The 22,086-nt window shown below is 37.6% G+C and overlaps 1 protein-coding gene across 1 annotated transcript; it reads right to left on the reverse strand.

The window, feature by feature from the left end:
- Positions 1-4,161: 4,161 nt before the first annotated feature.
- On the reverse strand, positions 4,162-20,394 carry LOC128719103 (homeotic protein Sex combs reduced). The gene is made up of 2 exons (XM_053812725.1): positions 19,557-20,394; positions 4,162-4,466 (listed from the first exon to the last, which is right to left on the reverse strand). The coding sequence occupies exons 1-2, from the start codon at positions 20,392-20,394 to the stop codon at positions 4,162-4,164; spliced, it is 1,143 nt and encodes a 380-aa protein (XP_053668700.1).
- Positions 20,395-22,086: the final 1,692 nt, after the last annotated feature.

Consider the following 22,086-nt stretch of genomic DNA (forward strand, 5'->3'; position numbering starts at 1 on the left):
GCTAATCGAAACCGTATATCAAACCGCATTCTATTGGTTATTCTCCTAAATGGATAACTGTAAAAAATCGAAATTTTCATGCTATGTTTTGACCAATATCTCACCGAGGGGTTTGTGAGTCACAGAGTTTGCCATAAGGGACAACACGTACAGCTTTAATTTACACTGCATTATTGATTACCTTGTTCAACTTAATCTATTACTTTTATCACCTAACATTGAAGATGATTATCATGTTCCACGCCGTGTCAAAATCTTTCAAGGCCAAATTTCCAAATTTGAATGATGCGGCGCTGAACGTGGCGCTGAAACAACTTAACGAATAGTTGTACATGGGTCTTCCATGTTTCGTTTATTATTTGACGCGCAAAACCGAGGTGAAGATAAACTACTCCGATTATGTACATTTGATCGGTCATGAAATGAAAACAATCAAATTTGAGCGAAAAGTGTAAATTTGATTGGTGTTGGTAGAGCAACGGATGTAATGAAATATTTCATTTACTTTTTTTCGAAACATTATTCAGCGCATCTGATTTCAATCTGTGTGTATGCAATATAAATGGAATTGTTTATTATTTCGAAGTATTGCGGATTGCATACAACCAGGTTTAACATGTATGGTGAATTGCATACCCTGCTGGCGTCTGATGATTCTATTGTATCACCTTGAACGAAAGCCTAGAAGCCGTGGGCAAATTATCGACCATTTTTTATTTTCTTGATTCTTATGTTATGCATTGATTGTTAATGTTCAATAACTAACTTACCAATCGATCTAAGTGTTCATGCTGATGATACCAATGCTGTTCTATTTGAGCAGCTAATCTGAAGTATCTATTTCGAGTTTTCGGATGAAAATATGATTGTTTCTTTTGAGCTTCATGATGAATGGTTTTATTTGCATTTGTTTTCCAGGTATTTTGTGTTTATTTATATTTTGTTCAAATTGCTACTTTACCTTAAAATTACTGTTTCCACTGATATTGCATTCCTGACTGAACGTGTCGCAATTCACTCACCGCGCAAACAAGAGAATTCTCATAGTGTTTACTGTCCTAACTCTCGCCACACCCTGTGAACCATATTGTGGAGTACTTAGACGTTGTATAATAAACGCCTCTTGTTTCAAGTTGTTTGTATGTATGGAACTCTACGAGGTTAATTTCAAATTTCGCTCGACGAAGTTCAAACAGTGGCGCGTGGTTCCTGTATCGATCGATGTTTGCATTATTGCAAATTTGAAAGTTTGGAAGAATCACTTCAAGGTCTTCAAGCACTCAATTGCATTGCTGGAATTTCTCTCTGCCTGCTTTTTACGTTGCATTCGCACAGGTTTCGGGCTAAACGTATAGTGTGCTTAAAACAAAATAAATAAAACATTCTATTAAACTACGATCCCAACACAATTACTTTGATCGGTTGTGCTTCACTAAACTACAGCTGAATATATTCATTCATATACGTGCCATCTCAGACAGATTGTTAGATCAGCTGACAAAGACAATGCTTTAAGATACGTCTCAAGAGACAAACACAAAATATGCTGCTTAGGAATATGCTCAACATACAAGGTGGTGTTGTAAAATGATATAAGATTCATTTTTCGATACCTTTCGAAGTTTCAAAGAACTATGCCATTTTTTAAATTAAAAAGAAATAGTTTAAAAAGTCTGTATGTTATATTGTTGGTTTATGGTGTAGTCCAAATTAACTGCATATCGTTTTTATGAGGCAAACTGATACATTATCCAGATTTCAACGACTGCATACTTTTACGAAACTGTTTCATGGTAGTAGTATAATAAGATTAACATATATTCGTGTTTAATGCCTCATGAGTCAAATGTCGCAACAAAGTCTTACTGTCTGTGATGTCGCACTTCTCACCTGTCACACTTCCGGAATGCTTAAAAAATTTGCTCATAAGCTATGCTAGCTTCAAGAACTAACAGTACCTTAATTATATTTTTTCGAGAATGCACTTTCTAGGAGGGCAGTATTTACCTCCGTGCTCTTACACCCACATATGTCGTGGATCAATGTTCTTCTAATGCCTATAGTGTTGATTGTTGTAGGCATCGCCTATCATGGAGCGCGACTATTGTTTTGTATTGTACCCATCGTCACTCCTGGTTCCCCTTTTGTTCTATTGATACGGTTCTGCAGCTATATAGATTCGAAACGCTTCACGTTCACAATAACCAGCATAATAACACAGCGACAACTCCTGGCATTATATAGATCATAGATTCATGCTACCTGTCGATTTGCTTGTGGTGCTATGTACAAAAACAGAATCATTTGCTAATTTTATAACTGAACGATACAATTTGTATTATTTTTCTTATTTTCCACTTTTCTATATGGTTTGAAAAGATCATGATAAAGATGTTTAAATAGCCGTGGAAGAATGTGATCTGGTTATGTGCATGACACGATCATTGTCCCAAATCGGCATACAACATAAAATAGCCCTGTATGATTCCGAATTTGCTGTCATTACTATGTGCATGCTGATTTTGAAAGTTTTATTGAATTTACTTTCCAATTAAAATGTACAATGATTGAATTACTGTTTCATTCTAATGTCGAAATAATATTATGTTTAAAACAGTGTAAATAAAAACCAACAAAATAGATAAGGACGATTGTGAAACGAATCGATTCTTTCGTAATTAAGTACAAATTGTTCATGCTACACTAAACTAAATTGTCACATAACTGGAATACGACGTAGTAACGATAACGAGAGAACCTAATTTTTCATCAATGTGAAAACACTTAATTTTCGTTGATGCGGATTTTGAAGAATACTTTGAAATACTACACCGCACAATCTTCGTTACTAATCATATTTTATCTACTTTTTGTTGGCGTAAGATTCACTGAGAACTAAAATAAATAATAATGATCTACATTTTTTGTTTGTTTTGTAATGAATCATCCTATTCTTTTTAAACAAATTCGGCGCAGTACTGGATGTGTTTGGCCAATCGTAGTGCAAAGAATCTGAACTGAATTCAGCCATGCAGTGGATGCATATTTATACCAAAATCAATGAGAATTAGGCTAATTTGAACAGAGGCTATGCAAAACATTCGTTTGGATTAAACAACCAATTTTTTGTAAATGTGAAACAAATGTATAAATTTTTGAAGAGCAAAAACAAAAACAAAAGAATTACACTTGAGGTTTGTTTGAAACTAATCTTTCATTTCTATCTGACGCATTAACCATGCTCTTTATGATGATGAGATGATCTTCATTGCTGTAAAATCTATGTGGAAATCTCATGCCATTGATGGTTGGACTGCATGAGAATGAGAGTATATTTTAGTATTGCCGCTCAAAAAAGGTACCTTAACTTTCGCAACATTCACTTAGCCTAGAAAAATGTTACGCGTACATTTTAGAAACTTTACTTACACCCTATTACATGGATGCCTCGTGGAATGCGAGGCTAGCTTTTCGAATACTGATTAGAGAAGAGCTTGTAATCGATAGGAGAATCCTCTGTCGTTTGCTTCCACTGTACAGTATGGTTGACAGGGGGTTGAGAAGTAAAGTGATAATTATTTACAAAACTACGGATAGTATGTATAGTGAAAATTGATGCAAACTTCAATTCAGGAGTGGGATATGTAGGGAAGCATTTAGTACAGTGGAAGCAAACGAGTCCGAAAATCTCGTATCAATTTATGAGCGTACAAGCTTAACACACTTCATTAAGTGTGCCGTATGCAGCGTGCATTCTAATGAATGATGAATGTGTACTGTCTACAGTTCACATTCATGTTGTATTCTCCGCCCAACGGCAGCTCAGAAAACAGTTACAGTTGCTGTAAAGCATTTCATCAGAGATATCACGGACTTGCGATCATCTTCCAGGCGCCTTTCGCATAAAGACGCATGGAAGGAAGCTTCACGTACCCGGTCGATTGGTCAGTGCAAGTCGCAATGTGAGATAGCTGGTAGACCAGGGGACAATCAAAACTCCTGATTATATTTGGTGGTATCAGAAGGCGTACTGCTACCGCCACCGCCACTTACACCACCACCGCCAAACAGTACGCTGTCCTGATTGCCCTGATATCCCTGATACTGTTCCTGATAGAGCTGGTTGAGTCTCTAACCAGTACCCGAAAAGTGCCACGCGTCCTATGCGCTCAGGTGCGCGAACTGTGAAGGATGAATATCGAATTGATAAGGATGACCGTACGGCGACATGTGATACGGAACAATATTCATCGAGGCCATCTTGTGTTCTTTCTTCCACTTCATCCGTCGGTTCTGGAACCAGATTTTGATCTGTCGCTCAGTCAGACAGAGGGCGTGCGCTATCTCGATCCGTCTTCTGCGAGTTAAGTATCGGTTGAAGTGAAACTCCTTCTCCAGTTCGAGCGTCTGATAACGTGTGTAAGAGGTGCGCTGGCGCTTGGTTTCTCCATTAGCGTTCACCGTACCTAAAATGATCAATGATCGTCAACATTTACGCATTGACCAGCACGTCCATCCATCAAACGATTCGTTGTCCGTAATTCAATAGTTGTCACAAGCCCGATGAAGAGTGCCAGCAGTAGGGCGGAAGCATGTAGAAAAAATAAAAAGAAACAAAGTATTAGTGAAGAAAAAAGTAGTGTATTAGAGAAAAAAGTCAATTACACGCATTAACCAATTAACATTCTTATCATTTACGTTAACCGTATCATAATGAGGGGAGAGTGAGAAAGAATGACAGATAATAAGTGGACGTACTAATGAATCGGAATAATTATTAATGAATTATCATTGTTGGAAAAATCACTTTCCTTCGACAACTTTCCGATCAACGGAAGCTAGTCTTCTGTTGCCTTGCAATGGCGAAATCTCGCTTCCTAATTGCAATGAAGCTGAAACGGGAACTGGAACGGGAAATAAGGTAAAGGAAAAACGATGGAACAATTGTTCACACTTCCTACGAAAGCGAACGCCCCATTCCATTAACACAATTGCCCTTTTCCTCTTCCGGGCGTTAGAAAACAACACGTCGCTGAAAGAATTCAAATAAATGCCAATTCCAAACGAAACCATAATTAATCTTCTTCATGAAACTTCCACTGGCTGTCTGCTCGCTCAGGCGATATTGTGCGGTTGGCAGTAGCTCACTCGTGTCAGCCCTGCAGTATACTCTGTCAACGCAGTTATACTTTCCAGTCTAACGTGTAACGGGAGGTTTATCAAAATGATAATACGTTGATCCTTTTTCAATCGATTTCAATCATGTTCCAAAGTGTTGGTCCGTTACACGGTATCGGCCGTGTTTGTTTTTTTTATGCAAACAACATGATAAAAGGTGAAGAAAGTTAAACCCTAACATTCTGTATTTTGATGGTCGGTCTATTAGGCCGGCTCAAAACACATTCCAACAAACCTGTCAAGAGGTGTGCTTGTTCAAGAAATACTAAAAGAAAATGAAGAGACCAGAAGTGTTCATCTGTCAGCTTGAATGAAAAACTGTGTGTTGAAGAAAGAACATACCATTTCGCATTTAGTTGCGTATGGTTGGAGGTTCAGTAAGCATCACATCCGCAAATTCGATATAACAATTTCAACGGAACGAATTCTTCGTACCATACTGTTATGTCACTATACCAGCTATGAAGCTGATAGCAAACCTTGCAAACCATCAAACAAAGCGGGAAAAAAGAAAACTGAAGGTTTGGACGTTCTGTGAATACGACCAACGTCTAACCAACGAACGATACCCTCTGTTTGATGTGTGACGTTACCTTTCCCTTTGCTGGTTGTCATTTTGAAAGAAAATTGAGCAAATATAATTTATCATTTTTACTCGACCGGACACTGCTCAGTTTCGACAAAAGGATAGATGTCCGGATACATGTAGTGTATATCAATATCAATAACAAGGAAAATGTACGCCGACCTCCTATCAATGCTTGTAAATAGATACGCTGGCTGGAGTTCGCGAGTGTTATGACCAAACTGCGAGAAGGCTCAGTTTCCTATGGTGTAATGGAATTTAACGCAACATCACACATAGTAAAGTTTGCGAAAGGAATCAAATATATGATAATGTAGGTTTGTCAACACAATAACAGTAGAAACAAGAACCATGATAAGTATGATAAGATGCACTCGTGTTTTTGAAGGCCAAATTTCGACAGAAAAATACATTTCATATTCGAGGAAATATGGTAATAGAAGATTCACATGAATATAAATTATGAACAAAAACACCCATATCAAATTGTAAACAAATAAATGTAAGATGTCAGATTGTTCAAATGTTTATTGTATCACATCACATCACATATTGTATTGTATGTCGCACGCAATGTTCCCACACACATTCTCAATGATTTCTCCAATGCTTGATAACAAACTCAAACTTGATAACTTTCGCGTTAAATAAAAAAACTACTTCTTGAATCGTGTCGACAAACAGTTCGAATTGCAAAACACGTTAAAAGTCAATCAAACGTTTAAATGTATAGTTGTAGTAAGTGTTGGTTGCATAAATCTCGTGATTGTGTCATTCTCTCAGTCGGGATGAAAATAATCCGCAGTAACAGAATGAGAGAAAAGAGAAGAGAACAGAGAACAGAAAGCTAAACGTGAGTGACTAATCTTTTGTCCAGAACCAAGTGATCTTAAGTAGGACAACCTTACATTCATCATTTCTACATCCGAAGCCGGTGTTGTTTAAAAATGAGTGTTAATCCGGGCCTTGAAAACGTTAGATCATCACCATAGTCACAACCTAACCGATGTGAAAGGCTAAACGAATTCTACGATTGATTGAAAATGACCGCGAATCGCGCGGTGTTGCTTCTTTCGTTGACGCATGCAAAGCGTACTCTTGGCAAGATGAACATTGCTCCACAATCATTCCCAATGGTTGGGGTAGTTCGGATAGCGATGAGGAACGTGTTTTGACTTTGGTATTTAGAAGACAGTTTTCGTAACTGAAAGATCACTTTGCAGCGACATGGTTCTTTTCGCTACCGCTTTCTCCCTCTCCCGTTTTGTCTTTTCACGTATGCCAACGAGTTGGAACGGCCAAAAGACAAGTGACAAAATGTTGACACATTACTAGCTAACAATCCCATGCCCGAGGAACGCTTACATGAACCAGCGAAGAATGCTTTGCTCGTGGTTCTGTGACGAACAATGTGCAAATGGTTCCAGAAACAGGGAAATAATAAAATTAAGATTCCAAACAGGAAATTCTGTAGTGTTGCAACCCAGCTGTAGCACTTTATGTTAACTACAGACATTATAATTTGGAATTAATAATAATAATAATCAATATAATAACGTTTTAGATCCAATTAGAGCATCTTTTGCACATAATATTACGTACTAAATACAAATTAAATTGGCCACACATTAGCTCCAGCCAAAAACCTCACAAACCATTCTATGCTAAAAGCACAACAGTCTCGTTTTTAACTTATTCCCGTCGAAATAGACATAATGAGACATGCCTGTCCGCGATTTCGGACACATACTTGCTCCTTGAAAGTAGTTCGATCTTGTGAACAAAATAAAGATATTAAAGCCAAAAAGAATTACAGAACGGTAATTGTACCGAAAAATGTGTTTGTTTCGGGTTTTGCCGGAATGAACGGATCCATGGTATTTTTGAAGCTGATTCTGATTTTAACCAATCATCTTGTTCGAAAGGTTCATTGTGTGTGCTTATTTTGGACTGTCTGATTGCCAACATTTAAGAATTGCAACACTCTTTCAACTGATATCTATGTCATTAGATGATGAAAAACCTTGAAGTAGAAGAAATAGTATAAAAGTTAGCATAGTAAGAAATTTGAACATCGCCATGTTTTTGTCATCCGCAAAACCATTACAACGTCTGCAATTTGTATAGTCGCATAAATGTAGATGAGATGTCAATCTATACAACGTATTTTAATAATACAGCTTACCGGTTAGTGTTAAATTTGTGGAAGGTTTGCTACCCTGCTCAGCTTAGCATTAAATCGTTTGTTTCAGTTTTCTCATTGAAAGTAATGGAATGCATATTTAAACAAGCGTTATTAGCTACTAACCAGCAACAGAAGAAACATGTTCCCTTGTAAGAAATATCTCACTCGAAACTCCATCCTCAATCAAGCTGGCCGACAGCACACTGTGACGACGCTCGGTGTACATTTGAAGAGTGTGAAAAACGCGCTGACTTCTACGTTAATTATATAATTAGAGCATTGATCAAGAGTTGCGCCGCTTCTGTAGCTATTACGGTTGATTTTTCCTCACGATCTCCTCGAAGCACCACGAACGTTTTGAATACGGGCAGATGAAACACGTGAACAGTGTAATGACTTGTACGGCAGCGATAGTTTCCGTCGATTTTGATATATTAGCGACGGACTAGCACGTGCTCGAGTTGAGAATGTTGATCGACAGAAAATATTTCGTGTATGTGGTGGTATCCTCTTTAATTTGATATCGTTTATTGACTACACTTTCTGTTGGTAAATCGATAATGGTCTGGGTTCAAAGACATCTTTTTATTTTTCTTGAATTGAAATACCAATACAAAGAAGTACATTAAGAGCCTCGAGCAAAACAGAAGATGCGAGAATGGAGCGATGCAATCATAAGTAGAAAACATAGTATTGTACGAAAAAGGAATCGGTATGTTTGTAGGTCAAAGATGAAGGAACCGAAGCAAAACTTGGTTGCAATAAAACTAAACCATATTAGACATTCATCAATCAAGCGAGACAATGGCTATTATGACAGCTACTTGTGAGAAGCACACAATCATGTGTGACAACTTATGTTTTGCTCTCTTGGATATCATATTTGTGGCTCGTAGCCGGGTCGGGTCGGGTTTGTAGCATCAGAACGGGTCAGTGTTCTCGAGTTGCCAATCTACTTATGATAGATGTCACCGTGGCTGCCCTAGTTATGTTGCGCTTGCTGTTTTGTCCCCGCTAGTATGCTCTCGAACTCTCAGGTTTTCGTTTCCAAACTAGTGAAATTTTGAAAACGACATGGTTTTTAAATAATATAAACGAAATATAAGTGATTTTTTTTCAAACAGTAGTCATGTTTTAGTTATATGTACCGTTTTCCTACAAGTGGTAAACGAAATAAAGAGGAAAATAAAATAAGAAAGAATAATTTTGGTCTACAGTCGTTCCAGCTTTTCCAAGCAAGTAACTTAGGGGTTGTTGTTTTAATAGGTAAACCGATAAGAACTCGTGGGGAAATGTAACTTTAAAACGAACAGTCGCATTGTTGAACAGCTACCGTGGTGATCATTAATCATGAGTTCACATTTGCGCATACCATTTTGAAGTCAAATTTTAGCAATTCCGCCACAACAAGGTGCAGGGGACGACATTTGAAAAGTGTTTTCCTTCATCTCATATTGGCTTGCCATTCCGTTTATTTTCGTAGCGAACAAGTGAACACTCAATCCTTCGATGGTTAGACACGAACACGATTTTCTAAGGCAAATCGAAAATTGCAAGAACCACGACCAATATTTTGTGCCATACTGATAAAAAAAGTAAAAAAACGAAATTAAAAAAATCTCAGCCTTAGCTGACATCCCACCCACCTACGAGTCTGCGACGATTTATTGATTTGCAGGATTGATGTTCACAGGGAAGGTGAGCATGTTCTGTTTCGAGTCGAGTATTGACGAAGCAGCTAACAAATCGCATAGAGCTAGAATTGCCGCAAGACATTGACTTGTGAGTCAATAAGATATGAAACATGTAGCGGCAGTGTGGAATTTAGTCGCACTAAAAGAGAAACAATTCTTGCGCTTTGGACTCGGCGAACGACCTAAAGAAGACTATGCGAAATAAGTCGGATGTGTTGAACCGTGTGTTGTATATGGGGAGTTGGTGGTATGTGAAATAATGCATTTTTTATATTTAAGCAGAAGTTTCCTTTGGCCTATCCCCTTTTTTCATTAGTTATTAATGTGTTTGTTAACTTAGGTCAGGGAATGTCTCTGTTTAGAAGGGATACACAAATTATCGATTGCTTGTGGGCATTCGTTATTATTTTTTACCTTCGAAAAACCGGTAACTACGTGTATGCCATACAAGGAAATCGATATCAAAACAACATAGGGATTAATATACGAATAACATCGTTACAAGTTAACTTCAACGACTCTTGTAATATGTGTAAGCTCCATTGTTCTTTAGAGGTGAAATTAGTTAAACAATTATATCAGGAGCACATTTTAGAGGAATCTTTCGAGTATTTGATGGAATAATCTGGTTTCGTTGTTGATTATAATATTAAAAAAAAAATACTATTTTAGGAATTATTGGGTGTTAGATTTTAAGACTATTTCGTAAGAATCATTTCGATAGCTGTGCTACTGTTTTTAAGCTTCTAACATATTGTGAAAAGTGTTGCGAAAATTTCAGGTAATAAGCCACGCAGTCACGTTAATAAGCATCGCAGATAAAAAAAAAGTGAAAACAGAAGGAAAAACGTCACTTGGATGAGTATTCATTTTCATACCGTTGGTAAAAACTACAAGAAAATATGTTTAATCTTTCCTTGGTGCGCCACGTATAACAGGAGACTCAAAGGATAAAAAACTGCTTTTTCCAACAAGAGCGTCCAGAACATATATAGCCATTGAAAGAGTTTTTGAAAATCGAACAAAACCACTGAATAAAAACAAAATCGTTACACCCCAAGACATTGCGATTAAATGCCTCATACCAATATGAGTATATATCGCAGTGCAGCTCTAAAGAGGGCAGCCGTGAAACCGATGGAATATGTTTGTAATGCACGAAAAGGAAGCATGCAAACACAGTATCTTGTCCAATGAAAAAAATTCCTTCGGGCAAGTTCGCACGAGACGCACAGTTTTTTTAGTGTGCATACAACATTTCGGGCATAAATAGCGTGCTGACTGGAAATGGACGATATGGAGCTAAAAAAATATTTAACGAATCGAATAAATGCTTGCAAAATACAGTTTTATATTTCTCGGCTCTGCTCTCTCTATTCCGGTTTTTTTGAATTTTTGTTTGATTTCTTTGGAGTTTACTCCTGGCTCTCGCCTCCGGCACAGCCTACATGTGAGCTGTAAAGCTGCAGTTTGGCCGCTGGTTATGTTTTTGTTTTCCAATTGAAATGGATATAGAAATAGGGAAGAGTGTATACCAATTGTCGCAATAAATTTGTTCTTGGTAAAATTGAGCACTGGTTATGTTTTAATAACACTCTTTTTGTATTACAGAACAATATTTTTTTACTTTCTCACAGCACTGCAAATCCATATTCCAACTGCAAACACACACTCATACAAATAATAAGTTATAACGTAAGGAAAAATCTCTTTAAACATAACTGTTGGTTCATGGTAGGAGCGTGTTTAATCGAGCCAACTATCAATAGTAGTGCTAGTAAAAAACGTAAAGTCGTGCTTAAGGTTTGTGCAGCACCTAAACGGATAATGGCGTGCGATTTAAAATTAATTTGAAATTTTGCCCATTTTCTTTTGGTTCCAGATTCAGATCTCTGGGTGTTCTTTAAAGCCCTTTGGTTTGGATGGTTTGAATCGGCGCAAGGGATGTTGTTCGTTTTGTGTTGGTCGACAGGCTGAACGTCGTGTTGATGGTTGTCTTTATTTTCATACATGCGGGTAAACTAAGACTTTCAATTTTTGGTGTTTGTGGTATTATTGCAACTTTGAACTTGGTGGTATCTTGAGCTTGCTTATACTTGACCGATTTTTTTTTCAGAAAACGTGCACGTAATGAATAAAGGTTTTCATGAAGAAAAGCGCAGACAAGTATGATTATTTCTTATTTGCCCAATGACCGTTCACCAGAACAATACTTTTTACGTACAAGGATTTATGTTCGTTCAGTGTGTGTTGTTCAATTGGTTTTTTTTAATCGAAATGTAAATGTGAGATGCATGGTAAAGTATGTTTAGCGTCGGAGGCAGCTGTTTACTGTGCTTCGTGTGGACTTTGTAATTTTAAACTATGCAACTTTGAATCTGATTATGATAAACATGTTTTTCCTTTAGGATATGACGCGTTTCCCCAATTATTCAAACTCATTTATAATATTTATTGTAGCAAATTATATCAATTAATATCATGCAATAATTAGAAGTAGTCTATAAAATAGCACAGGAAGCGCCAGAGACATTTAAAAAAGCAATATATTCAAGGAACAACATCAACCGGAATTGCTACATTGTGTTATAAAATAGGTGGAAAGAAGGCAGGAATGAAAGCAGACAAATATGAAAAAAGAATCCACGGCTAGCAATGTTCGACAGCGGTCATCCATCAACTTGCTCAATTGGGAAGCCACGGACAACAGCTTGCGAATGGATTCACAAAGTGTCATCAGGTATTAAAATATCTACTAATTTTGCTTCACACACTCGGAACCACACATTGAACGTAAGGTTGTGCTGCTGCACTACTTATGGGAAGGTTTTTTTTACTTATTTTGTTCAACTCCTTGAGTGAGCAATAAATCAGCGATTGAATTATGAGCTCTACCTTTTTGGCTTCCGCAAAAGCAGTAAAACTCCCTCGTGAAAATGAGGCTCACCATATGGATCAATCTCAAAGCCTCGGTAACCCAAATAGAAACAACTCTTTGATGCGTACTCTACACATACCACTAGAACGGTAAACGGTATGTTTTCATGTGTTTCCTTTCTTGAGGCCAAAAGTACCATGTGTTCTTCAGGTTCTGGGTAATCGCTACTAGGATATCGTTTTACACGAATACACTGGATTATCACCGGTTGCTGCACAGTTAAGGGTACTCAAAACACATTTTGAGTGGCGGTGTCTTTGGGTTCAATGATAATAATCTTACCACCGTGAAAAAATGGTACGAAAGCAACTCGACGCACGACACACTGCAGGGCGAGAAGGAATGTCCGAAATAAAGTAATAAATTTTACTTAAGTCAAAACACCGACTCTAGGGCGTTTATCACATCTTTTGTCCGACAATAGCATCCTTAACCTTGCGGGTTTGGTCCGTCTGCTCCGGGGCTTACCTTTGCACTGTGGCTATTAGGTGCGCCCGGTTCGTATAAGCATCATCGGTTCAGTCTCCGCATACCTGTACAGTTCTTTAGGGTATTTGAAATACAGTAAGATCTTTAACCTCAGGTCAAACTCTGTCGTTGATTTGAAGGAGCCAGGTGATTTGAAGGAACCAGTGAGCCAGGTGAATGTTTATAAGTAGTCTTCTATATTATAGATCATAGACGTTAGGTTGTCTATGGTGTGTTGTGTGTAGATAAAAAATGTTCGAATTATCAATACACCCTAGGCTTGTCAGCTGATATAACAAAACAAAAGCATGACTAAAAGCATAAAAAATGTGGCTGAGGAGTGAGAGTTGTGGAAAAATTTGCAAAAAGAAACAATTCCACAATGTACATCGTAGTGGTACGTTCTTCCTATGAGTAAAAGTGACAATTAGATAACTGGAATTGCAAGTGCAATTCGTCGAAACTGCAATGAAGGTACTTTTTCAACTTCATTCATAGGATCTTATTCGCTCAACCAGCAAAACAAGGTTGGTGGCAACCAGAAACTCACCACATACGTCATCGAACTTGCTTTCTTCCCGACTCTAGAGCGACGGGCTTCGGGTCCGTTCTTGGTCATAAATCATTTGTACCATGCCGTGGAGGGAACGAGATTGGCTATGAGCGTTAATTCAACGAGGTTTGTAATCAATGAAACAGAGCGAGTGGTAGTACCCCATCAGTACCGAGGGGGAAATATTGCAAAATGCTACAGGATTCGTTACAAGTGTGCAACGGATCTGGAAGAAAGAATAGTGCATGGAGCTCTCGTGGAACATTGCAGCCATAAGTAGCAGCCGAAACGTGCGACAATAACTCTTCAAGGAAAAGGAGAAAAACGAATTAAAGGAAGCATGCAAAGAGACCCACGATAATTTCAAATGAAAATGCAAAAATGTGCGAATCTAATCTGGAATTAATAATGATCATTATTCACATGCCTTTCCAAAGTGCTCGTATGGCAAGTGTGTTCGTTCATTTTTCCGAGTTTGATAATCCTTCATCATACCATCTAAAACCGCTGTGAAGTTGGAAGCTGGAAAATTAACAGAAACTCTTTTCTTATTCTTGAACCTGTACTTGAGCACAAATGATATTTGTCAAGACAAGATTTTCATTTCCCAATAGCAAGGTCAATGCTGAGTGGTCAGTTTATCGTATTTGTCGGAAGAGTTGAAGTAATTTTTCATGGTGGCTGAGTTATTGATGCATAGATTTATCAAACACTTGAAAGACATTGTAGATTAAATGATTCTCTGGCATTAGACAAAAATGGTAACACGATGTTGCTGTAGTGAAAAGGGTTCAGATAGTTGAGTGAGAGAATTTGTATGTATTAACAATGAATAATTTATATCACCGGCTGACCGGTGTAACTGGATCGAGATATTGTCTAGAGGTGAAATTACACATAACCGTTTAATAAATTTCATGAAGTATGATCCATTGGGCAGATAGTAGTTTCGAAGATTTTGTTTGCATATATGGAGAAGCTGTTCATTATTCCATAACGAAACATTGACTTATTCAGTTGTTTATACTGAACGTGCGAGTGATCGTTGAGCACAAATTTATGATCCAGATGAGAAGGTTAGTATGTATGAATACGAAGATGCATATGAAAATTCATATCTTTATCAGAATGGTATGGCAAAACAGGTTTCTTTTCAACGCGACGAGATATTGTCCATCAAACCGCGATATAGTATGCAAACGAAATGTGCATATATAATAATGTGTCTGTTTTTTGGTTTTGTTTTGCTGTTTGTGTTTTATTGTTTACGATATTGAACTGTGCATAGGATTCATGATTTGGTATCCAAAAATATGCGTTTTTATGTTTTGGTTATTTTGATTGATTTATACATAACAATGTATGTTCACAACCGATCGGCAGGCTAATATCATACAGGTGCTTCAGGAAATTGGGAAACAAGAGCATGAGTGTAGGAAAAGATCTTACCAAAACAATGTTTCTCATGTTCAGCGCAATGCAATCCGATGCAAAGGATGTACAAGTTGTAACGAAGGTATATGAGAGTTAAGATACGGTTTGTGATGGTTTTATCAGATATACAATACGGGAGTGATTGTGCAAAGTTTCAAGGGCAAATTTGATTACGAATGTACGACTGTACCACTTCCTACGTCATCGCATGTATCATGTTTTATTGCTAAGCACCTGATTAATAATTAGTCTGACGGGTGCAGCTTTAACGTATTATTTCCTTCATCTCAGCAGAATGAATGCTTGTCATTCCATTTATATGATGAACAAAATCAAAGAGAGGTGCTTTGTTTTATGTTATTATTATTATTTATTATTAGAAAATTTAGCATTTGATTGACGTTCCGGCAAGAAATAATCTACGCCTTATTTATGATTTACGGAGTGCCTTCGATACATAATAAAACTAATTTATGCATAAAGCCAAGCGATGTTTACAAACATTATTATAAAGAAAGGGAAACTGAAACAGAATGACACATATTCTTCGCTAGGAACGTTAAGTCCTTGATGTACCTTATTTTTTGCTTCTTTGACGAAAAGTATTTAAAATAGTTTAGTAAGGTCATTTGTGCAGAGAAAATTCATCGAATAAATGTCATTTTCTTACGAAACGTTGCTAGAGCATTGAAATTCTGTGGCCATGGATTGTTCTTTCGCTCTCCGGAATCTTAATATATACGTACATGAGGAACCATCTTAAAATATATTGCAAATGATTCCAATGATGGCACAGCAAATGATATAAGTAAAACGGGAAGACTAATAAACAAGCACCACTCATGGTCCGCGATAGTAACTATCGAACACATCAACCCTACCATTATCAGTGGAGACAACGTTCCCTTGCATACTGTAGACCGTAGTTAGGCAAATTGCAACATCGTAGCTCCACAAAATGCAAATTATCAGGCTCATGAATCCAGGTTTTGATTATTTTTCTGCATTGCCCGCGATACGATACAAGCAATTCGGGTTGACCGAACGTCGCAAACCAAGTAACACGAATATGGCAAAAACGAGCGTAAACGTGCTGCAAGGCATGGATGAAACCAGTTGCCAAGTGCAAAAAAAAAATTAATTTGATTTTCATCATCGTTATTTAAGTGTTCGCGGTCCTTCTAGCTCAACGTGCCGCGATAAAGAAACTCTCACAAAATGGACAAAACCATGGCAGTTGCAGTCAAGAGCACAGAGAAGAAAATGGTCAAACATTCGGATGAACATTAAGTGGGTTGGGTAAATTGCTTTTAATCGAAAATTACTTTCATCAGATTTTCACGTAATTTTTGAGTCAATAACAAGTACAGCGAAGAAGAATATAGGTCTTGACATGGACAAAATAAGTTATCCAGGTATCTCGTACTTGGAATGCAACCCAACAATTTGGCTACAATCATCTTTAAAATTTTCAGTTGCGTGCATTGTGCTCGGAGCATGCAGCAAACATTTTCTTTTTCCCCGAGGTTTACAACTTTCGAATTTCATCAAAACGTTCAATAAAAAATAACGTTTTAAAAGGGCTGTATTACTGCCAGCTCAATTGTGTTCGTGGAATGCTGTTGCTAAGTTTTAATGTATTTAACGCGTAATAAGAATTTTGTTATTTTATGTATTCTTTTGTTTGATGATTACACCATTTGCCATATTACCGATGCTTGCTTGGTTCTTGGTGAGATTTGAGTTTTAAGTAGCCTCGTAAGAAGTTCTCATACGTTAAATTATTATTAAATAATAAACATTCATAAATATTTATCTTTATCTTATCTTTTATTTTATTTATCTTTCATGTCAAAAGCACTTTGTTTAGATTTACGTGACCAACATCGAGTATGCTGAAGTGACCCGATTGTTGTTGGGATGCAAGTCTTAGGGTGTCGAAATCAATTGAGGCGGGTTACATGATTGTACACGGATAAAATGGAGTTTGAAGATTGGTCACTAATCCTGAAGTAATAGCAAATTAGACAATTTGTAAGATCCTTGTTAGTCTTACTAGAATCAGAACGCTAATACAGAGAGCAAAAGGGCTACCTCAATGGTGAAGAAATGACAAGTATATGGGTTGGTAAAAAAAAATAGAAACACTCCACAATTCGAGTATAACTTGAGTAAGAATGCGTTGATTTCAGTTAAGCTAAAACAAAAATAAAAATTCACACAATTTGATTTGATTGGTTTCTGATTTTCTCTATTTTGTAAGAAAAATACAGAAATATGAATTTAATTATAATAAAAAATAAAGAGAATCAATGTCCACAAAAATGCAAAAAACAAAAAATTATATTTTACCCAATAAAATGTTTAAAATTTGGCAAGATGTTTTGAATTTATTTTTTTTTATTGATACAAGAACCCCAAGAGGTCTAGGCCTGTTATTTACTGGTTTGCTTTGACCTTTTGACTTTTTTTATCCCTTTGTGTTTTATTTATCTATTATACCAGGTAGTAATGTCTTTAAGGGGCGGCTCAGTGGCATGAAGGTAGCGGCGCCGGTCTTCATACGAACGGACCGGGCCAAAATCCCTTCTGGACCAATCCTCCGTACGAAGGACTGACTATCTAGCTACGGGTAAAAAAGTCACAGAAAACCAGAAATGGCAGACCTATACCTCTTGAGGTTGTTGTGCCGATGAAGAAGAAGAAAGTCCATTCGTTTTTACTACGAGGTAAACGATCCTGATGCGATTTTGAACCAGTCCAGTCGTGTGAAACTAACGTCGTTACCACGTACCGGTTTAATATGTTTAAAATGGGACTCGATAGTTTTAGTATTTGCTATTTTTCATAAATTTTCTCAGAAATGTGATTTAGTTTGTGAAGTACAAACTAAGCTGTAAAAGTGTGTAACATAATTTAAAACTTTCAATCGAACTCGAAATGGAACAGAGACAATACATTGAAAGTTAAAAATATAAAGCTGGTCTGCGGTTCCGCAAACGTTAAAGTAGCTTGTTTCCGGAATGCAATGTAATTCAAAAACTGAGATAAACAACGTACAATACAACTATCCGAAGTAACCCCTATGGATTTTTTAACAGGTTTGAAAATATATTTATCTACAACGGCTTGTATATCTATCACGGTATGATTGGAATACGTCATCAGCTCTTAAACTATGTTTTGTTTGTTCTAGTTCAACCATCGACGATTCCGCAGTCTGCATATGATGCGTGCGATTGAATTATGTATCATAAGCTGCTCATCGGTTCTATTTCGTCATTCACACTTGTTGCGTTCATCGACGATACAATCCAAAGTGGCGGAAGTAGCGTCAGCTTCTATCAGCAGCTGGCTGCACCAACGCCGATCCCACCTTATGGTCCCTCCCTAGATTAGCCTAGTAATGTGCCGCAGAATTAGAATGTGGCGATTCTTTCGTTCTCTCAACGGTGCACAGTAAATATACAAACCATCCATCGCCACCGACAGATAGAGCGATCAATGTGCGATCGATGGTAGAGTATACCAAACAAATACAACCTAGTATTTGGCCACCGTACAATGTTTGCTGACTGGTGGAACATGATGAGTAAATGCAAACAGCTTCCCTCGAGAAACATCTTCAACGCATGAAGCACTGCTTGGTTTTACAAGAGTGATGAAAATGATTAGTGTGAGAACAAAAGGATTGAATGCCGCACATTGCTCTGTGCATTTTGCAGTATCCTCCCTGAATGATTGCCCCTGATACGAATGGCCAGCACGGTCCATAGAAAAGAAGTATGTATGTTTGAGTATGTTTATCTTGAGAAATATTTTTGTTTGTTTTTTCATCAATTTTCCCCCTCCCTCAAACCCCTCCAAACCCTCCTGTTTCACAAGTTGCTCGTGCTGATGCGAGCACACTCGTATTAGATCATTCTTTATCGTTCATCCAGCATAACCAGCATTGTCTGTGTGTGGCTTGAAGGAATAGGAATATTTAACCAGTGCTGGTTCGTAGTGATGGTTCACAGAAGCGTACGCTTATTAAGTCGACTGTTATTGACAGGTGTGAAGTGATTGAATGATGAATTTCATGTTTGTTATGTACGAGCATGATTGAAGTTTATGTTACTTTAAGAGTTTAAAAAAAAAGTTATTAACAAGCGCGTCATTGTGAATCGATTATCATAAAACAGAAACATTCCCATTAATTAATTAATATGGCACAATCAAATGGCAATATGCTATTTAAGGTAGTAAATGATCAATCAGTACAATGCACGAATACATTTAAGCAGTGGTATTTCTTGCTTTGACATGATGTTGTGTTGACTTAAAGAGATGTATTTGCCATGAGAGTGAAGGAAATTTCAAGCAGATAGTTGGAAGTATTAAGTCTCTAATATGAAGTATTAATCTAAGTAAGTAATCTCGTAGATGAATGTTTTACCAAGTAGAGTGTATACTAAAGTGCAGCAATTGTTGTAACGCATGTGCTACAACATGTACCAAATATATAGTACGCTACTCACTTTGTCCGATATGCACACGTTTCATCCATGGATAGATGTGAGGTGGAGGTCCTCCTTTCTTGCCACCATTTCCACCGCCTCCTTGAGAGCTGCCTCCTTCCGTACCGCTATCATCGTCGCTAGCGTCCGATTCATCATCCGGGCTACCCAATGGCAAGTTGACTTGATTTCGATTGCTAATGTTGCTGGTATTGTTGTTCGTGTTGCTCGAACTCACGGCCGTGGATGGATTGCCAGCTTTTAGTGATCGGGTTACGCTTTCCACCACCGAGCCTGGTGACAGTTTTGGCGAAATCTCGGTCCTACCACTATTGCCATCGTTTGTTCCGTTGCCGTTGCCTCCTCCACCAGCCGTACTCAAATCCTGAGGGCTTGTGGTGCTATTATTATTGTTGTTATTAACTACATTTGTACCTGAACTAGGACCATCACTGGCATATTTACAACTTTGCGAATTAAGGGTGGACTGTTGTTGCTGCTGCTGCTGTTGTTGCTGTTGCTGCGAGAGGAGGAATTTTTGTGGTTGTAACTGTGTGTAATCGACCATGTCGCTAGGCTGATGTCCACCACCTACAGAGCCTGCACTAGCACTGTTTACGCTGGTTGCTCCAGCCCCTGCGAGCGGGTTGTACGTTTGAGGGCTGTAGTGAGCTTGGTGTGGCGTGCCGGGATAAATATTTGGAGTGTATGCGGAGGGTGGGAAGTATCCATCACTTTGACCACCTTGGCTTCCCGCCGTATTCGGTGAGCTATTTGTGTTTTGTGCGTTGTTAGGATAGCAGGAGGCAATCGAATTAACGAACTGATAGGAAGACATCACAAAATTGTTGGCATCCATGTTTGCGCAGTTTAATTGTCTCCGCAAGTAACCGAATTATGTAAATAACTGGAAAGAATAAAAACACGAAACAAGTTAATATTTGTTTTAAAACATTTTAATCCTATACATAAAATCCGGTAAATGCAATTGGAGCTGGTTTGGTAGGTGCAGAAATAGTGCAAGCAGCAGACCATCAAACTGTTATACGTAAATGTAATTTACATAAAAGCACATCAGCCTTTTGAAACTTGAGCCTCGCCTACTCATCCTGCAAACCAGTCAGTCGAACAAAGTGCTACTGAAAAACAAATCACGCAACCAACATAAATTATAAAGGATGCAGCTTGCGATTCCAGTTTCACGGTTAAGGCTTTTACCATGTCTTTAATGATCGCGACAACGTTAACAGAGGTAACTTGTAGCGATGGTACCGGCAAGAAAAAACGTACCATCCACAAGAAAAATGTAGGTTGTTGAGTCGATGGACGCCACGAAGATTGCACAGTGCTGCCGCAAACAACAATACCATTAACAACAAGAAAAGCAAAATGAAAAGTTTCCAGAGAAGCCCTGCAATTTCGAGTCAATGAACAATTTAACCCTTTGGCAGTATCACCGATCGCAGAATCTGACAGTAAGGCAAATGCGTTCAATGGATTTTGCCGTTGGTAAGCATATCGCTGCGAAACACCAAATTGGTTGAGTGTTTTTTTTGCCAAGCATGGGCAAACCAGTAAAATGAAACAAAACATATAAAACGACTCAGAGCAGCTTGGGGAAGGAGCCGCTTTTGCTCTAAAATGAATGGTACGGTAAAGATGAAAACGGAACATCATGAGAACAAGAAACGAAATTTAGCAGAATCCAACAAAGCCGTCTGGCAAAGGTTGCTGGAATTGGAAGCAGAGCAAAGTCAAAATGCCGATAAAAAAGTGGTTCAAAATGGCTCTCAACTTCAAAGGTCCTGTTTTAGCTGCACGGTTGCCGTAAAAGTTCGAGCTGTATTTATGTGTGTATATATAGCAGTATGATGCTATATACTTCCACATTTTTGTGTTGCTTGGGTTAAAGAAACGAAGCGTAATTAAATAAAACGATTGAAAAGATTTTATAACTTCTCAGTACTTTTTTATCTAGCTGTTGATAATCTAGCTACTCATAACTGAGGGTTTAACAATTGATTTCAGTTCTTTATATAATGCAATATGTGAAAACAGAGCCATTTGGTTGAATCGTTGAAATTTTTCTTTCTCTATGAAAATATTTTTGAAAAAATAACACGATGATACGAAATTATATCACCATAAATAGCAATCCCATAAGCATTGAAACCGCCACATGTCATAACGAAATATTTGAACTACGATTTTTTTACTATCAAATTATTCATTTTGAGCATTCATAACGTGTTTCTAATTGCGTTGATTACTTAAATAGTCTCTAGATTCCCAAAAACTATGACTACTAGATTTTATAAAATACCTTTTAAAGTATATTGTTGATCGAGAAAAATTAGTACCGTCTTGTGATTTCAAACGTAAGGAAGCATACTCATTGTATAAATACAAAAACATGAACTTTAAGTTCTAGCTTACTACAATGTTAGGGAGTTATTCCAACCTTGCGTAACGAGAACACAGTACATAGCTTTTAATTTTGTCTATCCTTGCATGACTTAACAGAATTAGCCAACGAGATTCAGCCCGTCCG

This window comes from Anopheles marshallii, chromosome 2 (genome assembly GCF_943734725.1).
Source record: "Anopheles marshallii chromosome 2, idAnoMarsDA_429_01, whole genome shotgun sequence".
Lineage (NCBI taxonomy): Eukaryota > Metazoa > Arthropoda > Insecta > Diptera > Culicidae > Anopheles > Anopheles marshallii.